At 49.6% G+C, this 25,639-nt stretch overlaps 1 protein-coding gene across 1 annotated transcript in view; it reads left to right on the forward strand.

The window, feature by feature from the left end:
* Positions 1–25,639, forward strand: part of LGR6 (leucine rich repeat containing G protein-coupled receptor 6) — a 144,160-nt gene that overhangs the window by 27,990 nt on the left and 90,531 nt on the right. The window contains exon 2 of the mRNA XM_064471878.1: positions 23,741–23,812. Within this exon, the coding sequence (XP_064327948.1) occupies positions 23,741–23,812 (72 nt within the window). The remainder of the gene's footprint in view (positions 1–23,740; positions 23,813–25,639) is intronic.

Here is a 25,639-nt window from a genome sequence, read left to right on the forward strand (position 1 = left end):
CGCAGGAGCTGCTCAGTGGGAGAGAGAAGTTTCTGGTTTAGGGTTTTTTTAATGGAAAAATGCGTTTTGTCCTCAAATTGAATATTTCCTTCAGAACATCATGAAGTTTGCCAGAATATCTCAAGTTTCCACTGGGAAAGTTGAATCATGATGAATTGACCGGCGTCCTCCAATGCTCAGTCAAAGCAACTGGCAGAGTCAAACAAAACCATATTTGACTTCACAGTGGCACTGAGCAGTAGAATGGGAGGCACCTGCTTGGACCCGCAGCTCAGATAATCCTGCTAACAGTTTTCCTAATTGGGCCCCCAGGGTGACTGTGATGTGATAAAGACATTAATGCTGGAAAATTTGTTTTCCATGTGGAAAACAGATATTTAAGGAAAGCAAATATTGTATCTCAAGCTTTGCTTTCGTTCTGAGAAATACATTGGGAATATTTCAGGCAGCCTTGATCAGATTAGCTGGCCTTTCACCAGGCCCTTTCTCATTCCTGGCTGGTGGTCTTTGTAGGTGGAGATGGACAAACCGTAGGAAACAAGAAAAAAAGTCCTAGAAGAAAATACTCCAACTGTTCCCACAAGTTGAAAAAAAGAAGCATTTGTTCTCAGTTGAAGACAATGTTTTGTCTGAACTGATTTCAAGCAATTCAATCTATTTAACTGTGTCAGTCTGGATGAAGAATAATGTATTCCAAGGGACTTTGTGAAAATAGAGCATTTTAATATTTCAAGAGTTTTGCAGCCTTTGCCTCTACAAGTAATTGGAAAACCTGATGCCAATTTGCCAACTCTTGCGTTGTCATTCCACAAGGACATTTGGCAAAGCAAATGTTAGACAAAAACCTTCTCCCATCTCTGCAATAAGTTCATTGCTTTGTTCCATTTTCTGCTGGCCAAGTACCCCCACACTGGTGTGAACATGTGGTAGAGACAGTCTGGGTAACTTGCCAGAAATTTGCCATGCCTTAAGATATCTATTCAGATCTTAGAGTCACTTCTCAGCAGCAAACCAAGGGTCACCTTTTCATTTTGCTCATCCTTAGACTTTTTTTGTCTACATAAAAAGCTGTCTGGGCAACCCAACAGCAGTAACAGTTGCCTCTGGTGGCAGGTAGTGGATCCCAGAGGTGCTCTGGTCGGCGCAGTGGTGCTGCATGGTGGGCATGGCCCTGCGTGGTGGGCATGGACAGAGCTGGAAGCTCAACAGCAAGCGTGGGAAAAGCTGCAGCATTTTTGTCTAGTGAGCGTAAGTAGAAAAAGAAAATCTTGGTTTGGTGTGGGGGAATGCAGTCTGTAAGCTGCCCAGCAGATGCTCCTCTCCAACCACGGAGAGAAGGGCAGCCAGCTGTGCATCTCGGGAGAGCCAGGACATGGGGACAAGTTTGGAGGGGGACGGAAGGAGATAAGACACCCACCAGCTGGCATTAGAGCAGAAATCGGCAATAGGACAGCGTGGGCTGAGAGCAGAAGGAGCCGCGGGCTGCGCTGCGGTGCCAGCTGCAGGCATGCGAGGCCGTCCTGCATGCACCAGCAGGCAGAGGAGCTGCTCCGTGCCTCTGCCTGGCCGAGCCGCTCTCTTCAGAGCGGCCACAGGGAGCTTTGCTCCGTGTGTAACAGCTCTGGGCTTGGTGCTCTCTTCTCCCCTGCTGTCAGGAGGATTTACAGCTTGTGGTAGGGAAGGCAGCAATATTAATATTGCAGAGCGGGAGCAGAGTCCTTTGAAGACACAAACTGAACGGAAGGATGGTCTGGCATGGCTCGACCTGCGCCCTGCAGCCAAGCCCTTACAGCCTTCCTCCAGCCCCAGCTGGGACGCCAGCCTAAAACCCTGCAGCACCAGGGGCTGCTGGTTTCAGAGAAAAGGCAGTTTCTGCTGAAACCACTGCACTGACTGCCCTGGCCAAGGGCCAGAAAACCCGTGGTCAGAGTCAAGAGTCTTCCCAGCAGACGTGCACGTGCTGGAGGTGATTGGGCAGCATACAGTGACGTGCTCTCACCATAGCGTTTCGCTATTTTGTTGGGTTTGTGATTCGGCTCCCAGGTCTTTGCAAGTGTTAAAGCTCTGTTTTCCTTGTTTTCCAGGGTCTCAAGGGAAAGTACCCTTTGAGTGTCCCATGGAGAGACAGTGGCACAGCTGAAATCATGGTAGTCAACCATTTCCAGCCCTCCCTCCCCCGTGCCAGCTCTCCCCAGCCCACCTGCTTGTGCAGGGTACGCAGACACATGTATTGCAGTAGATGTAGGCGCACCCTCCACGTGGCAGGACGTGGTTATTGGCCTCCACATGCAGCGTCTCTAAGAGCTGCCTGACTCTTGCCTGTGGCAGCAAGGAAGGCAGTGGTGCTTTTCTTAGGGATCTTCATTTAACAGGGAGAAAGGAAACAGAGTGCAAATTCTGAGCACCAAGCACAGGGATGCCTCTGCATTTATGTTGGTCCCACGGAGCTCCCTGGCTTCAAGAAATATTGCTCGCAGTGTGGCTGAAGGATGGCAGGCTGGTAAGGAGGGAAAGGGGAGATGTGTCAAATATCAAAGACTGGCTGAGTAGCCTCTGCTTGGTCTGGGGGTACCACAGCAGCAGCCCTAGGTGTTGACTTCCCACCTCCCATCCTCTCCAGGCATCAGTGGTTGTCTCCATTAAGCCAAATATCAGTGCCATGGGTCATTTTTGGAAGACTGGTTGGCAAAGAACTGGGCAGGTGGCACCAGCACAGAGGGCAGTACACATGCGGCTGGTGGCAATGTCAAACCTTTATACTCCTTAGAGCTTGTAGCAAACACCAGCTCCCGGAATCACATGAAGTGAGGGTATTTCTTTTCAAAAAGGCATTTCCCAGGCTTCTAAAGGTTCAAAATTCAGAAGGCGAATAAAAGGAACCCAGTTTTCTTCATTGTTAACCCATTTGCCCAAGCAAGTAGACAATATTCAGAGTCATGAAGGGCTGGTTTTGTTAGGATGAAAAGTAAATTATAGGAGTTGGGTGTATTCTTGATGTAATCTCATTTATTTACCAAGAACACATGCTGGGGCCTGTTCCCCTGCACACTGCAGAACAAACACCACCAGCCTTGCTCAGAAATCCCACACCTGCCCCTCCATGCCCAAGAAGCCCTGTCTCTTGTCATTGAGCTGCTTCTCCTAGACCAAGCTCCATCGCTTGCAGCCTGACTCCAGGACCTGACACTGCAACCCCTGCACCCGCACAGCTTTCAGTCTGAGGTTCCTCTGTGGGATTGGGTAGCAACTATCAGGATGATGCTTTTTACAGCTGGTTGTTAAAATCAGGTTGGCTTTTGGAGACCAGATCAATGTGTTTGGAACCTACAGTGCAGCCATTGCTGGAAGGGAACTGGCGTGCACTGAGGTGGTTGCCTTGAAAATCTGATGTCTCCTTAAGATAAATTCATATTTGCATCATTCAGCAACCTTATGGGGCATCTGAAGGCCAGAGATGGACATCTCTGGTGTCAAAAGCAAGACTGGAATGGCTTGCACTATTGTGACAGGAATGCACTGATGCAGGTGGATATAACAAGGAGGTAGGAGTGTACTATCTGATGGAGCAGGGAAACCCAGAACACTGCCAGGCATCCAAGTATTACTGGGATATTAACTTAGTAGAGCTATTCCAGATTTTTTCAGGGACTCAAGAGGCAGATCTACACTAGAAATCTCCGTACTGTGGTGTCAGGGTGATTCAGGGCTCATTGTGCCCGGTGCCTCGTGGCTTTGCTTTGCATTTCCAGGCAGAAGTCCTCTCAAATACGCTGCCTGGTCACCAGGACCCCTGGCAGCTGGGCGCAAAGGTGGTCACTCCCTGCAGAAGGCCCTGCTCCAGCATACTGTGTAAAGACATTACCCTGTGATCACTCGCAGCCCCCAAGCTGTGGTCCCAGGGTGTCACACTGTGACTCCTCCCATGCACTCGCTGCACACTGGGCACCATTCCCCATGCTCCTGTTGGACTTACGAGTTATCTGTAGCAGCCGGTGCTGAGTAACTGTGCCTAGGATGTTCCTCTTTCCTTCTTCCGTGCTTTGCTGCTTCTATTTGAGATATATAAACCTGCTAAATAATGTGATTAACCTTGTAAAAGAGCTCTGCAATGACATTCATTCCTGGCTGGGGACTGCACCTCCCACCAGCCTGCGCAGTAGTTTGTGCCCTTCCCCTGGGCTGTCACCGCTTGGCCCTAGAGCAGCTGTGAGGCATGTCCCACGACGGCAGAGCTCCGCTTCCGATAGCAGGGATTGCATCTGCAAGCAGGGACCAGAGCAGGCACAAGACTGCAGTTCTCCAAGAGACAAGGTTTCAAAAATCTCTGCTGACAGCCCATGTCTCTGCATTCCTTTGGGCTTGACACCGGCTTCCGCGCGAGGAGCTCGGTCGCTGCTGACGGATCGCAATGCTTGGATTGCCTGATTCTGCTGCCAGATCTGCAGCTCCAGCTCAAGCTGTACTTCACATTTCAAGCACTGAGAAGCACAGAAATGTTCCTGCTGCAATGAGCCGTGCCAGATGGGGATACCCACCTCTGTGCCCCTCTTCTGCTGGGGCACTGACAAATGGAGAGGTTGCGGGCACACTCCCAGCCCCAAAAAAACTTCACAAAAGACATCCACCAAAGGCAGCTTGACCCAACCCTGCCAGCTGCCAGAAGTAGTGTGGGGAGCACTCGGGATCCTGCAGGGCAGCTGACCTTTGGTTTGTGGCAATGAGAAACAGCTCAAGATAATGAATGGGCACAGATGGCTTGGAAGAGGACATTTGCACAGCACCTGTGGAGTCTGCTAATGAGAGTGAGGTCTCCCTTCCTCTGTCAGCCATCATCCATCATTGCCCATGATACTCCGGGTTAGTGCATCCCTTTGTGGCTGTGATGGTCGTTTCAGACTCCCCCCACAATGTTCAACAGATCGGTGGCTCATGGGAGTCGTGCTCTAAGGCACGTGTAGAAGAAGACTGTCCCTCTCTGTGCCTCAGCCTGTTGGAGCAATGAAAGACTACTGATCCAAAATGCCGGGGACAAGTGACACAGTCACTGATTTCCTTCAGAAACATTTTGCACAACTGAAGTACACAAGATAAAAGAACAACCAAACTGGAGTTGGACAGGAGTGCTGGACTGGTGTGGGCTATGGGGGGATGCTGCTTGTCTCACAGTATCCAGAGATGCCTCCTTCCACCCCACAGGCAGAGCGAGAACCACAGCGACCTGGAGCAAGGCAGGCCATGGCTCTGAAGATGGTTTATGCACGATCAGGCTGCCAGCAGCCATTCCAACCATGATAAGGTGTCTGCCCATACCCCAAGGAGTGTGGCCACATCCTGAGTGGGAATGCAGTCAAACCCCAAAGTGTTCCCTAGATTACCCACACAAATGCCTCAGTCTCTGTGTCCAAGGTCAGCTCTGCTCAGACAGGGCAGAGGAGTCATCTGAGGCTGAACCCGCAGCCGGAGCCTTTCTGTGTCTCCACATAGCAGCCTCCAGCTCCTCTCTCCTGCCCCTTTCTCTGCTGCCCTGCTGGGTGACAGGTGAAAACTCCTCTAGCCCAGGCTGTACAAAAAGTGCCTGCTAACATCACTTGGTAAGTTACTTACCTGTCCTGGAGGAAACAGGCAAAAAGGTATCACGGTACTGCAGCAGGGCTGCAAAGGAGAAGAGATGCCCACTGCAGCCAACAGGCTGCCAAAAGCCTGGAGCAGAGAGGAGATTGCAGCAAAGTTGGGAGGCACATCAAGGACCTACACTGTGCTGCCCTGACAGAGGTGGATTGCTTTGCAACTGCCTCACAGTCCTGCGTCCAGCCTCCACCTCTTGCAGACAGCGAGGCTCCTCAGGGCACGCTGCAGGGGATGTGCCCTTTCACACTGCCTGCCCAGCGCCCTGCCATGGCTGCTTTCCTCCCGCCCTGCCCTCGGCCCTCAGAGCACTTGCTATGCATCTGGTGGGCATCAGAGAAGGTCTGGTGGAGCAGCAGTGGCAGAAAGAGGTGGTGGCCTCCAGCACCAGGACTGCCAACAAGCCTGATGTCTGCTTCTCACTTGGTTGTCCTCAGTCTTCTCATGATTTGCACAGCTCTGGGCCCTCTCTCTTGACTCTTCAGAGCTTGCATTTTAGTTTAAGGAAATCTTTCTTTTTCATTAAGTCTTTCCCCTACTTTCAGTAATTTTGTCTAGCAAGACTGGGAGTGGGAGTGTGGCCATAACTTGGCTTGAGAGATGGAAGGACTAAAACTGTGAAGCAGTTCAGCTTTAGCGGTTTACAGGTGCAGATCCTGGTTCTTCCAGACTGCTGAAAAAGCCCCAGAAAGCAGACATTACTGCAGCTGCTTCTCATTTCTTGCACAATGTTGTGCAGGATACAGCAGGCAGAGAGTGTCCTGTCAATTAAGCATGGGCTGGGTTCATATTTGATCCCTTAGGACCTTGATCTTTCCCAGAAAGAGCAGTGCCTTGGGAAACCTAAAGGAAGGGTAAGGCTGCTCATATCTGGCTCCAGCAAGTCAGATGAGGGCACCAAGCAGCAAGGCTGGAGAGGGCACCGCCTTTGACACCCAGTGACCCCTAATCAACTAGGGAACATGCGGGCTTCATGGCCTTTTCAGTACCACCAGAAATGATGGTAATAATGTAGAGACATTGTTCTCCATCAGCCTGGAGCTCAGTAGCACAGCATATTTTATTTCTGATGAAGACCAGTGCCTGGCAGTGCAGAGGGGCAGCAGAAGGAACCGGGAGGTGCTGACCACGCTGATCTACCAGCACGCAGGGGCTGTTTGCCAGTCTGGTCCCAGAAAACTAGGCAGCTGGGCCTCATGGGGAAGAAAGCTTTAGGGTGTGTGGACAGGGTGTGTGGACAGGTTGTGGACAACGCTGTAGGTAGCAATCCCCTTCCAGGCCAGCAGCACCCCTCTGAAAACCTCCGCACGGAAGGGTCTCCAGTCCTCCTCTGCAGGACCCTGACCAGGACCCAGCCTGAAGGGCCCCTGCCCCAGGTACGCAAGGCTGGATGCCTCTGCAAGCCAGACACCCACGTGTTGGAGCCGCCTTTTGGAGATTTCCTCCCTACCCAGCTCTTCTTGGCCCTTTCCTTGCTTTATTCTTCCTACATCGGCTGTTACTCAAGCCCACTGATTGTTCTCCGTTTTGTGCTGGGGCAGACAGACGGGCTCCCCAGACAATAGACAGGCTTCACCAATGACTGGGAAAGAGAGGTGGAAGATTTACTGCCATGAGGTAATTGGCTAGAGGAATTTGAACTTTCTTTGCTTCAGGAATTGCCTCCATTGTGCTGCCCTGTCAGCAAAGTGGAGATAGGGTGGGTCCTGAGCCCGGTGCGCTTGCGACAGGAAAGATTTGCCTTCTGAGCGCCAGCCTCATTCACAGACCTGAGCCAGAACCTGAATCCTTGGGCTGTGACTGTTGTCTGCCTCTGGGTGCAGCTTGCCCCACCTGCTTGGACACTTCTTTTGCCAGATTTCTCAACCATGTCTGGTTGGTGACCCCCCTCTCCCTTATTCAGAGCATAAAAATGTCCCAACCCATTTTCATTTACCCCAACAGTAAGAATAAAAACGTCTCCCTGATGCCTTTGATAGTACATTGGAACATGGACAGGCGGCATCACACGCCAGGTCATACAAGTGCGTGGGTGCATGGCAAGGCCAGCGGAAAGTCAGTGTAAAAGGTGAGGTCTTGTGGGCGAGAAGGTATCCATTTTCATCTGGAACAAACACTTTCACAACTTGCAACTGCCCGCATGGCGTTTTTGCAATCCCTTCTTGATGTGGGTGTAGCAGGCACAGATCAGGAAATGCTGCACTAGCTATGCCGACACTTCATCATCCTTTTTGCTGTGAAAGGCCATTTTCTTGGCATCCACAACAACTTCAGGCTGCCGCATTGCTTAGAGTCTTGACTGCTTCAGGCCGGTGCTAGATCTGTAGTAAACGGTTGGTTTAACCCAATATGGGTCCACTAGTTGCAGCTGCACAACTTTGTTACATCCTCTCTTGATGGCTCTGGGTTGCTGAGTTTTCCAGCTGTCTGAGATTATGTCCTTGGACGTGGTTAGGACATCTGGTTAGAAGAATAACAAGAAACTTCACGACTACCTGTTTTGGAAGGGCCCTTTAGCACACCCTTGCACAGACATTGCCAGCAGGCTCTCAGGTGAAGACAGCCAGGTAGACCATCTGGGCAGCAGCCCACTCCCTGTGCGTCACAGACATTTATTCTCCCACCCCAGCCCAGAGGCAAGGTGGGATCATCAGGGTGGGGAACATGCTGGGGACGTACATAACCCCGACCTCAGTCTATGCACCCCAAAAGCTCTGGTGCCTGGGTGGTGGGAGAAGGCCAACAGAGTCCATGTCCCAGGGTCATGCCGTGACTTCCAACACCTCTTGCAGATAACACTGGGAGTTGTCCAATAATATCCTAACTCTGCGTGTAACATCAGTCTTGTGGCTTTCTGCCCTAGTACCAGCAGGAAGACCTGGTGCTTTTCAAAAAGCCCTTTATCCAGGGCTTTACAAAAACAGTGCTTCTGTTTTTTTAAAGCCCTAGATACAGGACTTAAATGATACCAAAAAAGGCTATTTAAGTCTTATCCATGCTTCTGAATTATCTTAAATTCTGTTTTTTTCTCACTTTTCCTGACTCTGTCCCCAGATGTGAGGTCAGCCATTGGTACTCAGACAGGGCAATAGGCGGTGAGGGGGTGGGTGGGCTGTGAAACCCACCCCAGAGCCCATTCTGCATCCTTGAGTGAGGTGGCATTTGTGTTCTCACTGTGTCCAAATCCATCCTCCTACTCAAAAAAAAGGGAAGGCAGGAACACTTGCGGGAGCAAATTTTTTGAGATTTCTTTTACTCAAAGTCTCCTGAGGAAGGCAAAACGTTTAACACTGGCCTGGGCACCAGCAGAGGCTCATCCATCCCCATAGCTCTGGCTTCACAGCCTTGTCTAATGGGGCCCAAGGTAGGGATCCAATTTCCAGAGCCAAGTGGTCAAGCCAGCTGCCTCCACACTGTGAGGACAGGGCTGGGGCTGAGCCAGCCCCCTTCATGCCCTTCCCTGCCTCGTGTGCAGCGCGGCCAGCGCCAGGCTTCAGGAGTCCATCGCCTTGCATGAACCGGTGCCGCAGGGTCAATGCAGGCAGCACGCTGCAGCCCATCACTGCCAGGTCTGCAAAACCCACCACGGACACCCGTGCCAGAGCAGCCCCACTGCAGGGACATGTTGTCTGCCCTCCTGCCACAGCACTGGGAGCACATGGTCTCAGCTGGTCTTTTAATTCTCAGTCCACATGGCAGCATGGCAGCACAGGGAGCTGGGGAGCAGGGCAGAGGGCTGGGACAGGAAAGGAGAAAGACCCTCTCTCAGGCCCCAGTGTTTTTGCTAATCAAGCCAGATATTTGAGCACAAGATATTGAAGAGGCCGGCCATCTCCGATCAATGCCAGTATAATGTCTCCAGCAGCACCTACCACTACCCACCTCCCAAGAATTAGAAGAGGGCAATTTTGTGTACTTCTTTCCCAACTGAGGTAGTTAATAGTTGGCCATGCCACAAAGCAGAATGGTTTAAACTATTTTTGGGACAGGTTGAATACAATAGAAAACCAAACTTCTGTTCATAAAAGCACCTGCCAAGCCCAACTCTATAAATCATCTGCAGTGCCAGACCATCCCAAGCTAGTCCTGCTCCAGAGTGAATTATTGCCTTCCGTTCCTGCTCGAGCCCATGAAATGTATTCAGCCTTGTCATGACGTAATTGTTCTTTCTTTTGTTTTGGCACAAAGTACACCATCTCCAAGACGAGTGAACTGAAAAGCAGAGCCTGGACACTGTCTCATTGCTAAGCAGGTGTGAGGTTATGACATGATTTTCTCCTCTCAAAGCAGCCGCTCTGCAGATGTCATATTATTGCTGTTTGCAATTTTCAGGGCCTTACTTAAGTTTCTTTGAAAATCCCAGCCTGCACAGGTAGCCTTCTATCTCAACAACAGCCTTTCACAGTCACAGCTAAAGTAGTGCCACAAACCAGATTAAAAAAAGCAAAGTGCAAACCTTAAGGGAGGTTCTGCTGCCCCACCATTGCAATGGGAGCTCCCTTTGGGGGCAGGGCAGGCAATTAGGAGCATCCTGTGTCCTTGCGATACACCTCCCCACTGGCAAACAGGTCCTCACAGCATAACAGCCCACCTGAATCGCTGATAAAATGCACAGGGTTGTTATTCCCCCACGACTCTTCCCCGGCTCTCACTTCCTTCTGTCATTCTGCTCAGAGGAGGACCCTGCTGACCTGTCTGCTGGAGAGCAAAGCATGTGAAAGACAAGAGAGACAACTCGGAGGTCTCTCTGTCAGCTCTGGGCTGAACACAACCATCACTCTCTGTTTGGCTGAAGATATGCCAAAGACTTTTGGGGTTGGGCGCAGCTCCCCGCACAAGAGCTTTAAGTGCAATCTGAGATAGCCTGTGGTATCTCAGACATCCCTGTGGTGGGCAGATATGACACAGGGCCCACGGGACTTCACTAGCAGGGTGGCTGCAAGCCAACATGAATGCAAGGGTGCTGCAGGGTCCCTGTTTAGATGACTGCGGGTCAGTGCAGACAAGCTCCAAGTCAGCTGGATGAAGCAGTTGCTGTTTGGAGACTGCCCTGGTGGGGGGCTGAGCCTGGACAAGCGGACCCCTCATGGTACAGCTGGACCCCAGCTTTGAAGGCACAGGTGAAAATCCCCCAAACACAGTTATAGCAGTGTTCGGTGGTTGTCAAAGGACTGAAGTCAGCACTTCTGCCTGCTGCCAGCGCCCCAGCAGCCCATTGCAGGAGCCAGCAGGGAGCTGAGCACCAGCGAGGCAAAGGAGTCCAGCTCCAACATCCCTCGGCTTTTTAGGGTTCTCGGCTCCAGAGCAGCGGGGACAGGCACATGATCCCTAACATTAACGTGTCCTGATAGCAGCAAATGCTGGACATTCACAGCCCCAGCTGGGGTAAAACCTGAGGATGCAAAGGAGACTCCCTTCCCTGACTTTAGCACGCTGCGGGGCACACGCTTGCTGCACTGGGCAAGGGTTGAGCTGACTGCACCCAGGCATCTGATGCCTGTGAAAAAAACATACAGTGAGAGCCAGCCCAAGGCCTCACATCCAGATTTGTAGCTGGATTGAGAGATTTTTAACCCATTTTAAATCCAAGCCAGGCAATATGGGAGCTGTGTCCTTGATGGAGGGGCTGATGTCCACATAATATGGGTCACATGGGCCAAAAAAAAATCTATAGCTCGTTTTGCTTGAAAATTGGGATAGCCAGAAAAGGTAGAGTGCTGACACTAAATCATCACTTTGGTATCAGGGCTCAGGTTCCCAAATAATCCCAGCTCCCCTGGCGTTGCTGCTCTCCAGGGGTAAGCCCAAGCTTGGGTTCACAGGGTGTCTCCAAAAGCAGCGTTTGCAAGAGCAGGGCAGTGGCGCTTGAGGAGAAACTTTGCCTCACAGTGCACCACAAGCCAAACGGGAACGTTCACAGAAGCCCACCTTCTTGTGTCCGTCGGCCAGCATTACAACACAGCTGGCACCAGCGCTGGCTAGGGCAGCCAGCGATGCCAGAATGGAGCCTTCCACCCGTTCCAGGCATGAGAACGCAGCCTCGGCTCTTTCGGTTGTTTATGACACTGAAGTGTCTTTGCTGGTGGCTGCGAGTGTTTAGAAAGTGCCATCCATTTAACACAGGCTTCTGCAGCACAAAGTCTTTCCAAACCAAAGGTGGAAGGGCCAGCGCTTGAGCGTTTCTGGTGACTATTTCCCAAGAGAGAGCACTGCCTCCCTCGGTCCCTCCTGCCAGCTCCCAGGCTGATACAGCTCCTAGCCTTTGAGCCGCAGTGTAGCGACCAGGGGGGCATGCTCATCACTGCTGTGCCTGTTTGCAGGTTGAGACTGGTGTTTCTCAGCGCAGATGCGCTGCGCGCACACAGCTCGTTGCAAGTTCATGCATATGCCTCACATGCACTCTGTGCTTACAGCCCTATTGAGCAATCTGCAGTGGCCCAGGTCTTGCCAGGACCTGAGCTGCAATCCTGACCACCCCACAGCAAAGCGCTTACGAGGGTAGTGGGAATCTAAACAGGTGCAGGTAGCACTTAAGGCAAAACAAGGTATGAACAGTCTTTTGGGAGAGCTGAGTCTGGAAGGCAGCTTGGCTGTGTTCAACAAACCACAGCAGCCGCTGCGGTAAACACAGTGCTGGGCACAGGGGGAGTTCAGGGTTGGCCACAGCATGATGGTGCAAGGATACTGGTGTAGGGCATGGTGCTGCATGCAACCAAGGTGGAGGTGGGGCTTCTCCTCACCTCTTGGCCAGGCCACGCTAGCAGGAGAGCCTCTACCCCCAAAACAACCTTCCCTGCATAACCCCACCTGGGAGCTTAGTTCGTGGAGATCTGCGTGCTTCATCTTCACACAGCTTTCTGACAAGTATTAGAGAAGCACGCCCTCTCCATGAGGTCAAGGATTTGGGCGTAAGAGCCATCAGCTTACAGCTGGCCCATTAAGTGCCCATTTTCACTTTCTGGGTAAGAGAAATCAGTAATCACTGGAGCTAACAGTCTGCTCCAGAGAATCACCAGCAGGAAGACACAGGCTTCTGACGGAAGCGTCTCCTGTTACCTCCTGTCCGCAGAGCTCTTGTGCTTTTCCAGGAACTTTAAAGGATCTGTACAGAAGTGCCAAATCAGGTATCGGCCGCCATGCCCTAGTAACTGGATTCCTGTTCTTTGAGAGGATGATGCGCAGCTGCAGCATGGACTTTTGGCAAGTCCAAGAGGTCTCATGCAAGGGGAGGAAGCCCATGTAAAAGTCTCTGGATGCCAAGCGCTTCTCCCTCTGCCAGCTCTTTGTGCATTGGTCTCTCCCTGACACTGGAGCCACCTCTCCATCCTAGCAGGTGGGCTCTCAGGTCGGGGCACGCACAGCCCTGGAGGTAACACAGACAGCTTCAAAGCCAGTGAAATACAGAAACTCATCATTTTTCCATCAGGGGGAGATGGGGAACAGCTATCCAGGCAATGTCTCTGTGTCTAAACACAGCCCAGCACCAGGGTTCCCATGGGGCTGTAGGCCTTTCCCACAGTGACAGGGCCGGGCACCTTGCAGGGTCCCGTGCCGGTTGCTTGCTCATGAGCAGCAAATGGATCCACTTACAATTTGCAGGAAAACCAGGTTTTTCTCTGAGACACAGTTTCCTAGAGTAAAAACTGCTCTTCATCAAATGCAAAAGTTTCCAGGCAACCCACAGATGTGGTCAAAATTTTTGAATTAAAACATATTGGGGATGTTTGAATCTGAAGTGAAAGGTTTTGTTTCAATTTGGGTTTTGTTTTACTTCTGATTATTTTTTTACTTCAACCTCAGGTTAATATATGTAGATAATATCTGTCATTAAATATTACTTTGGCTTGGCTTGGCTTTTAGAGAATGAAATGTTTTGATGTCAGCATAAAGTATTTTAATCAGCCATTCTGACATTTTTCACTTAAAAAAACCCCAGAATTTTTCTCTTGTAAAATATTTCCAAATTTCGCCTGCTTTTTCCAGTTAGCGACAGACACAAACTCCACAGAGGTTCAGTAGTACAACTCCTCCAACCCCCTAGTTCACATGTACTGCTTTATTTGCTAGTCTCAGGACTTTGGGATCAGATTCTGCCCCATACACGAGCTGGTGTAACCCCCGAGATACCCCTGAAGAGGAGAGGCAGCCTGGCCCAATGCTCTTCCAGTAGCGCCTCGCCCCGGTGCCCCCCCATCTCGGCAGCAGGCTGCTTTTGCCCCCAGCTCAGGCAGAAGCCACACACCGCCTGTGACCGTACAGCCTGCCAGATCCTTCCTCCGGCTTCTTGCCAGAGAGAGAGCTAACAGGAGTAACCGCATGCTGCCAGATCCCCTCGATGTGAGAGAAACCAACACGTTTGCGTGTGCTTCTGGTCAATTATAGGCTATCGATTGCCTGCCCGCCAGCCTTGGGCTCCACCATCCCCTTTCAGTGGGTCTGAAAGTAAATGGAGCAGGTCTGGAGAAGATGATGGGCATCAGCTGTCGGGGGTTCCTGAACAGCACTGAGGGTGTCAGAAGCTGGCAGCGGCGGGAGGATGCACGCAGTGAAGAGAAGCAGAGGCAGACAGACAGAAGAAGAGAGCAGAGGCAGCTGCTCCATGCCAGATGTGCAAGGGACTCTCATGTGCACAATTGAACTGTGGGCACCTTATCAAGAGTCCAGCAGGGCTTTAAGCTCTCAAGCAGAGGTGGAATTCAGTATTCAGAGAGTTTTTTCCCATAATTCAAATACCACCTCTCCTTAGACTTCCAGCTGACACTTCTCCAGGATATGTGGGTCAAACGCACTTTGTGCAAGCCTCGTGCAATCAAAGGAAGGATGTGGACAGCAGTGGTTGCATGTTCCCTGATATGCAGATGGAAGCATGTCTATGGCATGTGTGTGCAGACCACACTAGCTTCACCTCAGCCTGCTCCTCAAAGGAGAACCAGAGCTTGCAGCAAGTGCTCTGAATCAGGCATGGGTGCCAAGCTGTGCCCAAAGGCACGATATGAAAAATTTCTTAATCAACCATAGCTGACACAGTCCTCCTGTAAAGAACATTCTGGGTCAAACCAAAAAGCCACTGAACCCAGATGCAGGGTACACAGAGCAATGAAATGGGAGCGCTTTGATTTTCAGCAAAGCCTGTAGTAACCTGTGTGAAAAATCACGGTTTTTTTGCTCAGGACTGCAGCAAAAAGAGCAAGAAAAAGCACCGCCCTCAACCTGGCTGGACCCCCACGCTCCCAGGAATCAGGGGTTTAGGCACCCTTGAGCCAGATGTGGCATTAGACAATCACCCTGAATAGTCACAGGTAGATTTTTCCTCCATTAATTTAGCTTATATTTTTGTCTTGTGTCCTTATAGTCTATAGTCTACATTTCTTACTAGGGACTCTGCAAAATTCTTCACCAGCAATTTGTAGCTAAAAAGTACATCCTCCCAGTGCCTCAAACCAGCATTGTCTTCTCTGACTCATCTCTCCTCACAATCTCTTTGCCAAGCAGAGGAGTCCTGGTATCGTCACCTCTACACTGACCCGGTTCCTTAGACCCTGTTCCCTCTCCTATGATCTGCCTGCTCCTTCAGTGTCTGCTTTTTTAGTACTGTCCAACTAGCCATGCTTTCCTACCCCAGGAATGTGTCTGTAGCAATTCACTTCTGTTCCCACCATGGGGGCTCCAACAGGGGTCTGATCGTTGTGCTCCCGCTGCTTCTTCCATTAACTGTGCAAGTGGCAAAAAGCCCTTTATTGGCCTGAAGAAAACCAATCCTGTGCACACTGCACATCAGCGTAAACTGTCCATAGAGGTCGTCTTGGAGGCGAGGGCAGGAGCCTAGAGCAGGCAGGGCAGACTGCAATGCACAAGCTACCTTCGAAGGCACTGGGGGTTGCAGAACAGCTCTAGCCTGCTGCCAAGTGCCTCTGCCACGGAGCCCCTGGCTCCCTAGGACAGCCTTGAGGCTTACAACCGTCCTTGGCTCGCCTTGCCCCGCTTTCTCCCCTTCTGCACTGCTCTTCCTGGGACACAGCACCGTGGCCCCCAGCCAGCCCTCAGGCTCGTGTCCCACAGCAGAGCTGGGTAAGAGTTTCTCAGCACAACATTTGTCTTCATAAATATCCTGCCTTAATCAAAGCAGAAGATGCCAACTAGAAAGCACAGTATTTCCATGACTCAGTTGATTTCAGGAACGTTTGCATGGGGAATGTGACAGATCCACCATCTGCATTTGTTTGCTGCTTACTGCTCATGGTCACTTTCAAAAGGCTTTGGCTGGGTGGCAAAGAGTAAGATGCTCCTGGATTTACCTTTCCCTGGTAGATGGTCTGGGTGTTACAAGGATACCTACGAGTGAGGGGTTTTGCTTTCCATGAGAGTGACTCCCAAAGAGCCCGGTGAGTGGGGAGCTGGAGCCCAGCAGAGACCTGGAGAAGGGCAGGGAACAAACCTGCACTCAGGGCACAAGGGAATGTGAGGCTCTTTCCAGGGGTCTAGTGGGGACCATTTAGTTGCTAGAAGTCAGGACATCGCTGGGCAGTGGCTGCTCAAAAGGACACAGTGGGCAGAAAGGACATTTGCTTGCAATCTCATTTTTCTTGCTTTTAAAAAAAATGTTCTTTGCTCTCATTCATGCCCCAGTATTTCTTTATAATTTAGAGGTTCTTTTGGTTTTGATGTGCTTACACTAAGCAAAAAGTTCATGTTGACCCAGCTCCAACACTGGCCAAATCGGAGTCCTATTATGTGAGGAAAAAACGTGAAAAGAATTTTAAAGAGGCTGAGAAGTCCTGCTTGGACACTTCCAGGACAGAAGGTATTTTTCTCTTCATACGACTTTTGGGTTTGAATGTCCTTTCTGGCATGGGTTTTTTAAAAGTCAAAACTGGAGAGAAAAAAATCCCCACATATATTATTTTGATCAACACAAAACAATTCTTTCTGGACCTCAGTTTCATGGGAATCACCAAAAACACGAATTTGCAGAATGGTATCAGAATGGAAACTATGTCCCGTGCCAACATCAAACCCAAAGCAGCCTGGTGCACCGACTGCTCTGTCCAGGCAGCGAAAGCAGGGGGGCTGGGAGGAGGCTCCATCAGCCTCTCCTTCAGTTTGGTGTAAGACACTGCCCTCCTCCAGTGCTCATGGGCACTGGAAGCACCAGGGCATGTGTGCACCTGTAGGCCAGAAGATGGCAATGCCCATCGTGCTCATAAAAGCTATGTGCAGCAAGACAAGCCATCTTCTCCCTGCCTGTGACAGCACAAGCGCTGTCCCCTTTTATCGCCGTGCGGAATTCCCTCTGGCAACGAGGAAAGTTGCAGCCAGGAGACGGAGCCCATGGGGAAAACCTCTAGGAGCACACTTAGCTAGATTCAGGTTTTGCCTTTTTGGAAAAACTGCCCTCCTTTTCTGATCCAGGTTTCACCGTCATCCCATGACACGGTGCCTTCTGGAGGCAGCTCCGTGCTGCTTCCCGGCCACGTCTCCTCCGTGTGGCTGCAGCCTGTCCTGCCGAGCGGCCTGCCCGTCTCCCTGTCCTTGGCTGTGCACCCCTCACCTTACTGCCTTCTCCTCTGCTGTCTAGGGAGAGGCTTCCCCTGGCAGGCCCTGTGGACCCTGGGATGAGACGGTGTCTGCTGACAGCCCTGACATGGCTTCTAAAATTTATTTCTTCTCACATCAACCACTGGCAGGGGCAGAAATGCACCGCCTCCTCTGCTCAGCCCCGTTCTGCTCTCGTGCGTGGAGGGCAGATAGCACGGCGCGGAGCCGGGCAGCTGCGGGAGGAGCTGGAAGTGGAGTAGCCAGAGCAGCATGAGAGCTGTGCTTGCTGTAGGTCACTGCTATTCGCTGCACAGACCAGGCTTCTGGAGACCTGCTGGTGCAGGGATGGGCTTAATCTCACCCTGGCAAACTGGCCTTGGCTGGATCTTTATTATTGAAACATTGTGGAGATCTCGGATAGGGCCTACACATGGGGGATGATCTAAGATGACTGATCTATTTTCAAACATGGAGAGGTGGGAGTAGAAACACGTTCTGCTCTTGCCTATTGCAGTGATATGGGATTGAAGCAGGGCTGGTGCCTCCAGATATGGTGTAATGCAAATGAGCTCTTTCTGCTTTGATCTCTTTATCTTCCCTTTCTCCTTTTCTTTATGGAGACTACCTTTAGCGTAGTTTTCAACCTGAAGGCTTTTAGGAAAAAATTCAGCTGGCTCTATGGCTCTAAGTACCATTCAGCCCCAGCTTTACCCCGAGCAATTCAGGCATTTTGTGGTGACCTCAGAGATTTCAAGATAAACAGGAGGGGAGATAACAGGAACCTTTATGAATCACTCTAGAATAATTTGAAGAATTTCTAAAACCATCATTTACTGCCTTGGGGCTTCTTTTCTAAAGGTGGTGTAATTGTGCATTTTTCACTGGATACTAATGTGAGTGGCCAGAAGATAGGTAGAGACATTGCTCATCTCCTAGTGATTTCAGAGAGACAAGAGTGGTTCATGACTTGCAGGAACAGGTTTAGTGCTGGACCTTTCCAGCTTAAGGATGGGAATTTTGGTCTGGTTTGTACAGCTCCCCCAGAAATCAAACTGCTGGACTGGGAGGCCTTAATACTGTAATTGTGCAATTAATTAATGAAGAGGATACCAGGTCATTAGCTTCTCCCCACAATCATAATCTTCCTGCTTAAGTGTAAGGAAGGTCTTTTCTACAGTCCAGGAGCCCATGTGTTAAGCACTGAGAGGAGCTAGGTCAAGTCCACACTGGGAAGAGAGCACATTAATATCCTGAACATCTTGAAAAATGTGAAGATACTCATATAATGGAACAATTTAGGGCTTGAGAAGATAGTCACCACTTGAGGTTCTTAGTAGCTTCCTGAAGGCTCAAAACCTGAGGCTAGCCATCGGATATGTTCTCTGGGGTGACCTTACCTCCTTACAAAACAGGAGCACAAAGTCTCTTTCCCTAAATACTGAAAATCATGTCCAGTGGCTTGGGCACTGTCCGTCATCACTTCCAGCTGTTGCCAGATGCATGGGATTTTACTGAGGTAGGAAAGAAGCTGGGAGAGCCCACAGAGTACCCTACTGCTGACTCTGTGAAGGTCTGCCCCTTGAACCATACCATGAGCTTGCAGAAACCTTACAAATCAAATATCTGCTTGAAGGCAGCTACTTCCCCCTGTTCTCATGGCAGGAGGACACAGTCTCCTCATCACGCTGAGTGACAGAGGTGCCCATGGAGGCCCCCTCCTGAGACTGAAGCTAGTGACAAGAGTCTCTGTCCCTTTGGAGTACAGAGAGAAGAAGAGGGAATGTCATCTCCCAGCCATAGCTAGGAGATGCTTTTTCTGCAGGAAATGTCCTAGCCCTGTGATGTCTTCCAGGCAAGCACCATCCCTCTGTCAGTCACGTGAACTTTGCAGGTCTTAAGCCAGATGCACATCTGGCCCTGAAGGTTATGTGCTTGGCCTCAGCCAAGACCATATCACTGCACGTTTCGCCTTCAAACCCTCCTGACTGAGCAGCCACAATCTTGTCGTGTTACTCCAGCGTGGCTTCAACCTGTTTTGCTTTAGGACTGTTGTCTGTTTGTGTTAATTCACAGTAGAGTGTATCTCTGGGGAAACACCTCGCTTATCGTCTGGGAAGAGGAGCTTTGGGAGTAACAGGCAGGGTTCTTTGCTCCCCAGTTTTGTGGGCAGCTTTTAGACACCATGAGTTTGTGTGAGACACGTTGATCCCACTGTCCCTAGAGGTCATCTTGGTGATATTGCTTAGGCCTATCTTGGGCAAGTATCACAGGGTGCCCTTCGTGCAGGCCCACATATTGTAGCGTAAAAACCTTCCCTGTTGGCCTAAGGTCATGCACTTCTACAAGCTCCTGCAGGTGGTTTCACCAGAGCTGAGCAGAGTCTACTGGGACTGTGCTGCTCCCCACAGGGATATCCATGGCTCCGCATTTCAGAGCACCAGCTCCACAGCTTGCATCCCATCAGCCCGAGCAATTACGCCAAAGATAAATTCCTTTGATCTTTAAAGCCCATATCATCCCTGAAAAAACACTGTGGTAACCATCTCCTAGCACTTTTAAAGAGCATGGCAGATGGTCCCACTGGAGTACCCAAAGCATAGTGTGTGTCACACCATTTTTTGGTAAGGAATATCAGCTAATCAGTGAATAATCAAAGGTTGTTCATGAAAGAAGGTGACATCAAAGCAAATAATTTAAGGAATCCCTCGAGGGCCCGAGTAGTTGCAAGGTCTGAGGCTGAATCACATGAGCTCAGTTTCCATGAACTGTGTCTCAGTTTTCCTGCAGGTACAAGTTAGAAATGCTTACAATAAATGCTTAGAATTAGTTGGGGAAGGGGGGGATGTTAAATCACAGTAATTATAGCCATGATGGCTTTGGTGCAGTGCCATTGGAAAGCATAGGTAATTTCAACACCTAATGCAAGAGGTCTTAAAAGACATTGCTTTATGGGTAAATGGGGGTGATACCAGAACAGCGTTTCAGTTCCAGGAGTAGTGGAATAGTTCACTTTACTGTCAGCATTTCGAACCACAGCCATGCAAAATGATTTGACAGTGAAAGTGAATTCTGCTTTTATTTGATAGCTTACAGAGAGGACAGACAGGCCAGTCACTGGGGGAAGAGGAACATGGGACCTCTGGGACAGGAGAGGGACAGCTTGTTCCAGTTCACCTGTGCGGTATGGCCTCATGAACTCCAAGGCAAGAATCTGGACAGTTCCTCTGCTGATATTGCATTGCAAGCCTGGGTGAACGTGTAGCATCCCATTTCCTCGCTTACCTTTCTGATTTCTTCTAGAGTTTAAGGGACTTTGGGATCTGAATTATGTTCTCTGTGCATTTCTCTAATTCCTGCTATGGTATGGTCCCCATCTTTGCAGTGGTTTCTCCAGTGCAAATGACAATAGCCATGCTTAGATATGAATGACCCAATGCTTGTTTGACTCCACTGAATGCTAGTCACTCATAAGGGATAGCTGTTTTGGAAAGTCAAAATCATGGTCAGAGGAGTCTCTAATCCATTTAGTCCATGATTCCTTAATCCTTTTGCCAGATGTTGCTGAAAAGAAAAAATCCAACAAGGTTCAAATACCATGGGTTCCCTTTAAAATTAACTGAATGTGGCTGACTGAAGTAACCACCCTCCAACACTTGAAAAGATAAATAGCTTCCCTGATTACCCTGACAGGAAGCATTTCCACTCTTGGATGCACTGGGGATGTACATAACACAAGAAACCTTACTAAGAGGAAAAACATGAGCTTGGGAAAACACAGCAACAAGTCAACAACATCTTCACATGAGTAATAAGTCAAATATTTACTCCCACAACACTTCAGGCAAGAATCCTGTGCCTCAGCTTTCACACAAGCATGGACAGCCTGTGGAGAAACATCTCGTACTTTTGTAGCTAGCAAAATCACTGAGCCCAGGACAGTGCTCAGGAAATTCATTTCCAGCCCTTGGAGGAAGTCATTCTTCCTTCACACCATCTGTCCTTGCACCATTCCCTCAGTGCTTGTCCTCATACCACAGCTACTCCAGCAGCTCCACCACACCAAGCCAGGTGTGACGTCCACTGCTCTAGAGGGGCTGGTGTGGGCCCCGACGGGGTATCACATTGGAGACTTAACAGTAAACACAGCCCTAAAGCTGAGTCAATGGCACCATATTTGCCTCGCTGTTCATTAGTTACAGACCACTACCAGGGTTTGCACTATGAGCCTCCTCTTTTCAGTGTTGTGAGTCCAGATGTGTTGCACTCGAGCCCTGCAGGACTGCAAACCAGCAGAGCACGCAAACTCCCAAAACATCAGTGAGTTTTCAATAAAATGACCCAAAATGTTCCCCGTGCAGTAGCCTTGGAAATCAGGGCTGGCTTTTTCTTCACTGCCCCAAGACATGGTGGGACAGAGCCCCTTCCTTCAGACCTGTCTGTGGCCAGGAGCCCCAGGGCTGCAAAAGAGTGAGCGAGGGCAGCAGAGCATTTAAAGAAAAGTCATGCAAAGTGGTGCCATGAGGTTGTCAGAGTGATGGGAAAATGGTATTTCTCCTCTGCCTTTTGGAAGATTTCTTCAGAAGCCAGTGTATTTTTTTTCCTCTTGAGGGTATGGATCAAGGGAGAGGAAAGAAGGGGTCAAAACATCTTTGGCCTCCCCATTTCCACCAGCCACATACCGATGTGCAGCCGGGTATGGGAGATGCTGAAGGTCTGCGCACCCCCGCAACACCTGCCTGCCCAGGGGCGTGGAACAGGCGCTGTCCCCATCACGCCTAGGAAAGGGCTCACACCGAAAATGTAGTTCAGTGAGGTTTGGAAAGCGTCTCCTGTGGCGAGCAAGGAGGATTCCCTACACTGCCTGCAGAAGGCAGCTTAAGGAATTTCAAGGAGATCTTGGATGTTTCAGATCTGTTTCATTCCATTGCTTTTCATTTTACGTTATTTTTTGTTATTTTTACATTGTTTCACAACATGTCAAAACATCAGACTGATTCATTACAACATAAACAGGAGACACTTTGATGTAGGAAAAAATATATTTTAATGGGTGCTAAGTACCAACTGCCATTAGGGATTTGAAAATAAAAATAGAACCAGCACAAAATAATATTTTAACCTTTCTATTGTATCACAGGATCATCCAAATATAGACTGCAGTGTTGCACACAGAACAATGCAGACAATAATTTATTTTTACATTCATCGGAAAATAGAATTTTGAAATCTCATAGGTCTTTTGGGAATTTTTCCAGCACTTCTTTGGAGAGGAGAAAGTTATAAAGAAAAAAAACCAACAAACCTTGTCAGGAGTATCTTCAAATAGGGCTCATCAAACTGCACAGTTTTGTCACAGGCCACATCTCCAGAGAAACTGTAAAGGCAAGCTTTGGCTCCTCCCTAGGTGTAATGTGCCTCCACCAGTGCCAACAGATCTGGTCAAGAAGTGGGGGTATTTTTGTGGAAAATGGTGCAAAATGAAGAAGCCTACAGCCCCAAACTCCTTAATCCTCTTTACTAGAAGAACTCAGGATTTTTCTCACTGAAGAATACAAGAAATTTGAGTAATTTTTTCAATAAACCTATTTTCCACTGAAGCAATTTCCTACCCAGAGCCCAAAGCCGGCCTGTGATGCTTTGGGGCATTTGCTATGTGACCCACAGTCTCACATCTCGGGTCTGCAGGATCTCAGTTCAAATGACGGTGTGATGTGCAGACGGCAGCCAGCTCAGAGAGGTCCCTCTTGTAAGGCTAGGTTTTGCTGAGGGTAACTACCGCCTTGTCTAATGCATTGTTTCTTGCAGATTTTGCTGCTCTCATATCCTAAGGTGATGACACCTCTGCAGTGACTCTGTAATGTCCTACGGTCTTGAGACTCAGCAGATCCCCTGGTCCCCTCGGGTTGTGGCACAGCCTCCTCTGCGAGGGTCTGTCAGACCCTAAGCAGATAGGAGGTGAGCCTTCAGCTGGAGATGACAAAGACTGAGACAAGCACCATCAGACAGATTCCTCCCAATGCCTAAAGTCAGACTTTGTCACCCATGGAGCCGACCTCCAGCCACCATTCCTGGCACTGTTCTCTAGTTTTTCCAGTTTAGAGCAGCCTTGTCCGTAGGACGTACCCTTCTTCCATGACTCGTTCTCTCCTCAAAAGCAGCTGTCCATCCATGCCCTGGAAAAGCTCCCTGTGGTGTCTGGCATGACCCGCAGTCACTTTTGGGCCCAAGGACATACTGTCCTACTCCAGCACCACTGGGCTTCCTGCTCACTCTCCAAAACACGTGAGACACAAATACTCCTTGTGCTGTCAGGAAAGGTCTTAACTTGCTCCGTAACCTGGAGAAGCTCAGACAGACGACCCTGAAGGAGCAAGCGTCTCTGGTTACTCCTCTTCACCTCTTTGCAGGCAGAGCCTGGGCTGTGATAGGGTGCTAATGCCGAAATGCATTTTGCAGGGGATTCTCTCCCTGAAGTGCTTTCCCTCTTAGCAGAGAGGGGACACAGAGCCTGGCACCGGGGTTTATTTGGCACAAACCATAGCATGACTGATCAGAGACTTCTGTCTTTCTTCCCCACTAGAGACCTGAGCATGAACAACATCAGCCGGCTGCAGCCTCGCACTCTCCATCACCTGCGCTTCCTGGAGGAGCTGTAAGTATGGAGCGGCCGCGCCGGGCAGAGCATGGCCGGGGTGGTGGGGTGACACTGGAGAGGGTGCCTGTGGCTCCAGTCGCAACCCTCAGTGTTGTCACTGCGGCTGCAGGCTGAGATGGAAGGAGGCGGCACATTGGGAGAGGGTTTATCTGCTACTCTAGCTGTAGGATTTGGTTGAGGACATGACCTTTAGGCTGAGATGGTGCATGCGCCAAATGTCAAAATAAAAGAGGACCCAATCCATTATGCAAAAGTCAACACACTACCCTGGAGCAGAGCCAGCAAACAGGGAGTTTCATTCACCCTTCTGCATACAGGGTCCCCCTCACAGCCTCCTGCAGTCCAGAGTCACCTTAGCTCCCAGGCACTTTGCAGTTCAGGTGGCAACAAGCCTGGGCAGTTGATGACCAAATAATTTGCCCCGGAGGCTGAGGTGTCCCGCCATGCACCAGTGCGTACCTCGATCTGAGCAGGCACACTCAGACACAGCAGCAGTCGCAATCCCCGGGGATCAGCACGTGGCTGTGTGTCAGTGAAGGAGTGGCCCCACTTCTGAAAGTGTGAAAATTAACCACCAGCATTAGAAACCACTGGAATCCCTTGGGAGCCCCAAAAATGGGAGCCTGGGGGGTAGAAGATTGAGGTTGGCCATTTCTGCATGGGTAAATTGCACCTGTATGGTCTTACTCCACTTGACCATGAGAAATACCTCCAGGTGTTATTCTCATGTTGTTGCTCCTTTCAACACAATAGCTTCTGTTGGAAAATGCAGTTTCTTCAAAACACTATTATTACATCACATGAAATACTAATATTAATGCTGCATTGATGTATGTGTTGTAAACTTACTGTATATCTAACACTTAGTACTGTTTAATCTGTCTAAATGAAACACTGCGACTTCAGTGGGTCTGTTCATGCAGCCACCACCAGACGGGACATTGACATTTCAAAAATGGGAGTTTCCAAAATGGCAGAATTTCCTACAGAAAAGGTGTTTTCACTACCCTGAAAGGGAGCATTTTTGTCTCCCAGATGTACTGTCCTACGTGCTCTCCAGTGGAGCAACCCTGAATCGTCAGCGCCACTGCCATGAGCAGAATGTCCTGTCTGAGCATTTAGAAAAGAGTTTGCAGAATGACTGTACGTACTTATGTGGACACACATATGCAAAGGCAAACTTACTTCTCTGACCATTCAGTCTTGATTAAAGAGGGCAAACCAGATACTTTTGTTCGTCGTTCCCATCACAGGTCAAATCTCATTATCAAATCATAGTACAGGTTTTTAACTTCAGATGGTCTCGCAACTCATCCTCACCTGTCTATAGCTTCTATTCATCAGACTTGTAGGAACCCAGCTATCCAAACTCCCCTCCCCGTTAGGCAGGAGTAATTTTTTATCCTTCCTTTGCTCTGGAGCTGCTCACAGAAGGTGGGTTTTCTGAGACCTTGCATCCATCCTGTAGCCATTTTGTCAACATCTGTGTTGGAGTGTGGACATTCAAAGCATCCAATGGGGCTATTACAGCTCTTCACACACAGAAACCATACAACATTGTATAAAATTAACTGTTGTCTTGCTGCAAGCAATCATGTCCTGATTACACGTCATGTACAAACAGAACAGTCTCAACCAGCAATGAATAAATATTCATAGGCTCCAAAAGAGCCAGCTTCCTACAGCCAAAAATAATGATGAATGAAACAAATGAAGAGGAAAATTTTAAACACGAAAATCTGAAAAATAATTGGAAGTTGTTAGAGAACATTTTACTAGAGGTTCAAAATGCACAAATCCTCATTCAGAAAGCAAAGGTATGTT

The sequence above is a fragment of the Phalacrocorax carbo genome, chromosome 23, assembly GCF_963921805.1.
Source record: "Phalacrocorax carbo chromosome 23, bPhaCar2.1, whole genome shotgun sequence".
Lineage (NCBI taxonomy): Eukaryota > Metazoa > Chordata > Aves > Suliformes > Phalacrocoracidae > Phalacrocorax > Phalacrocorax carbo.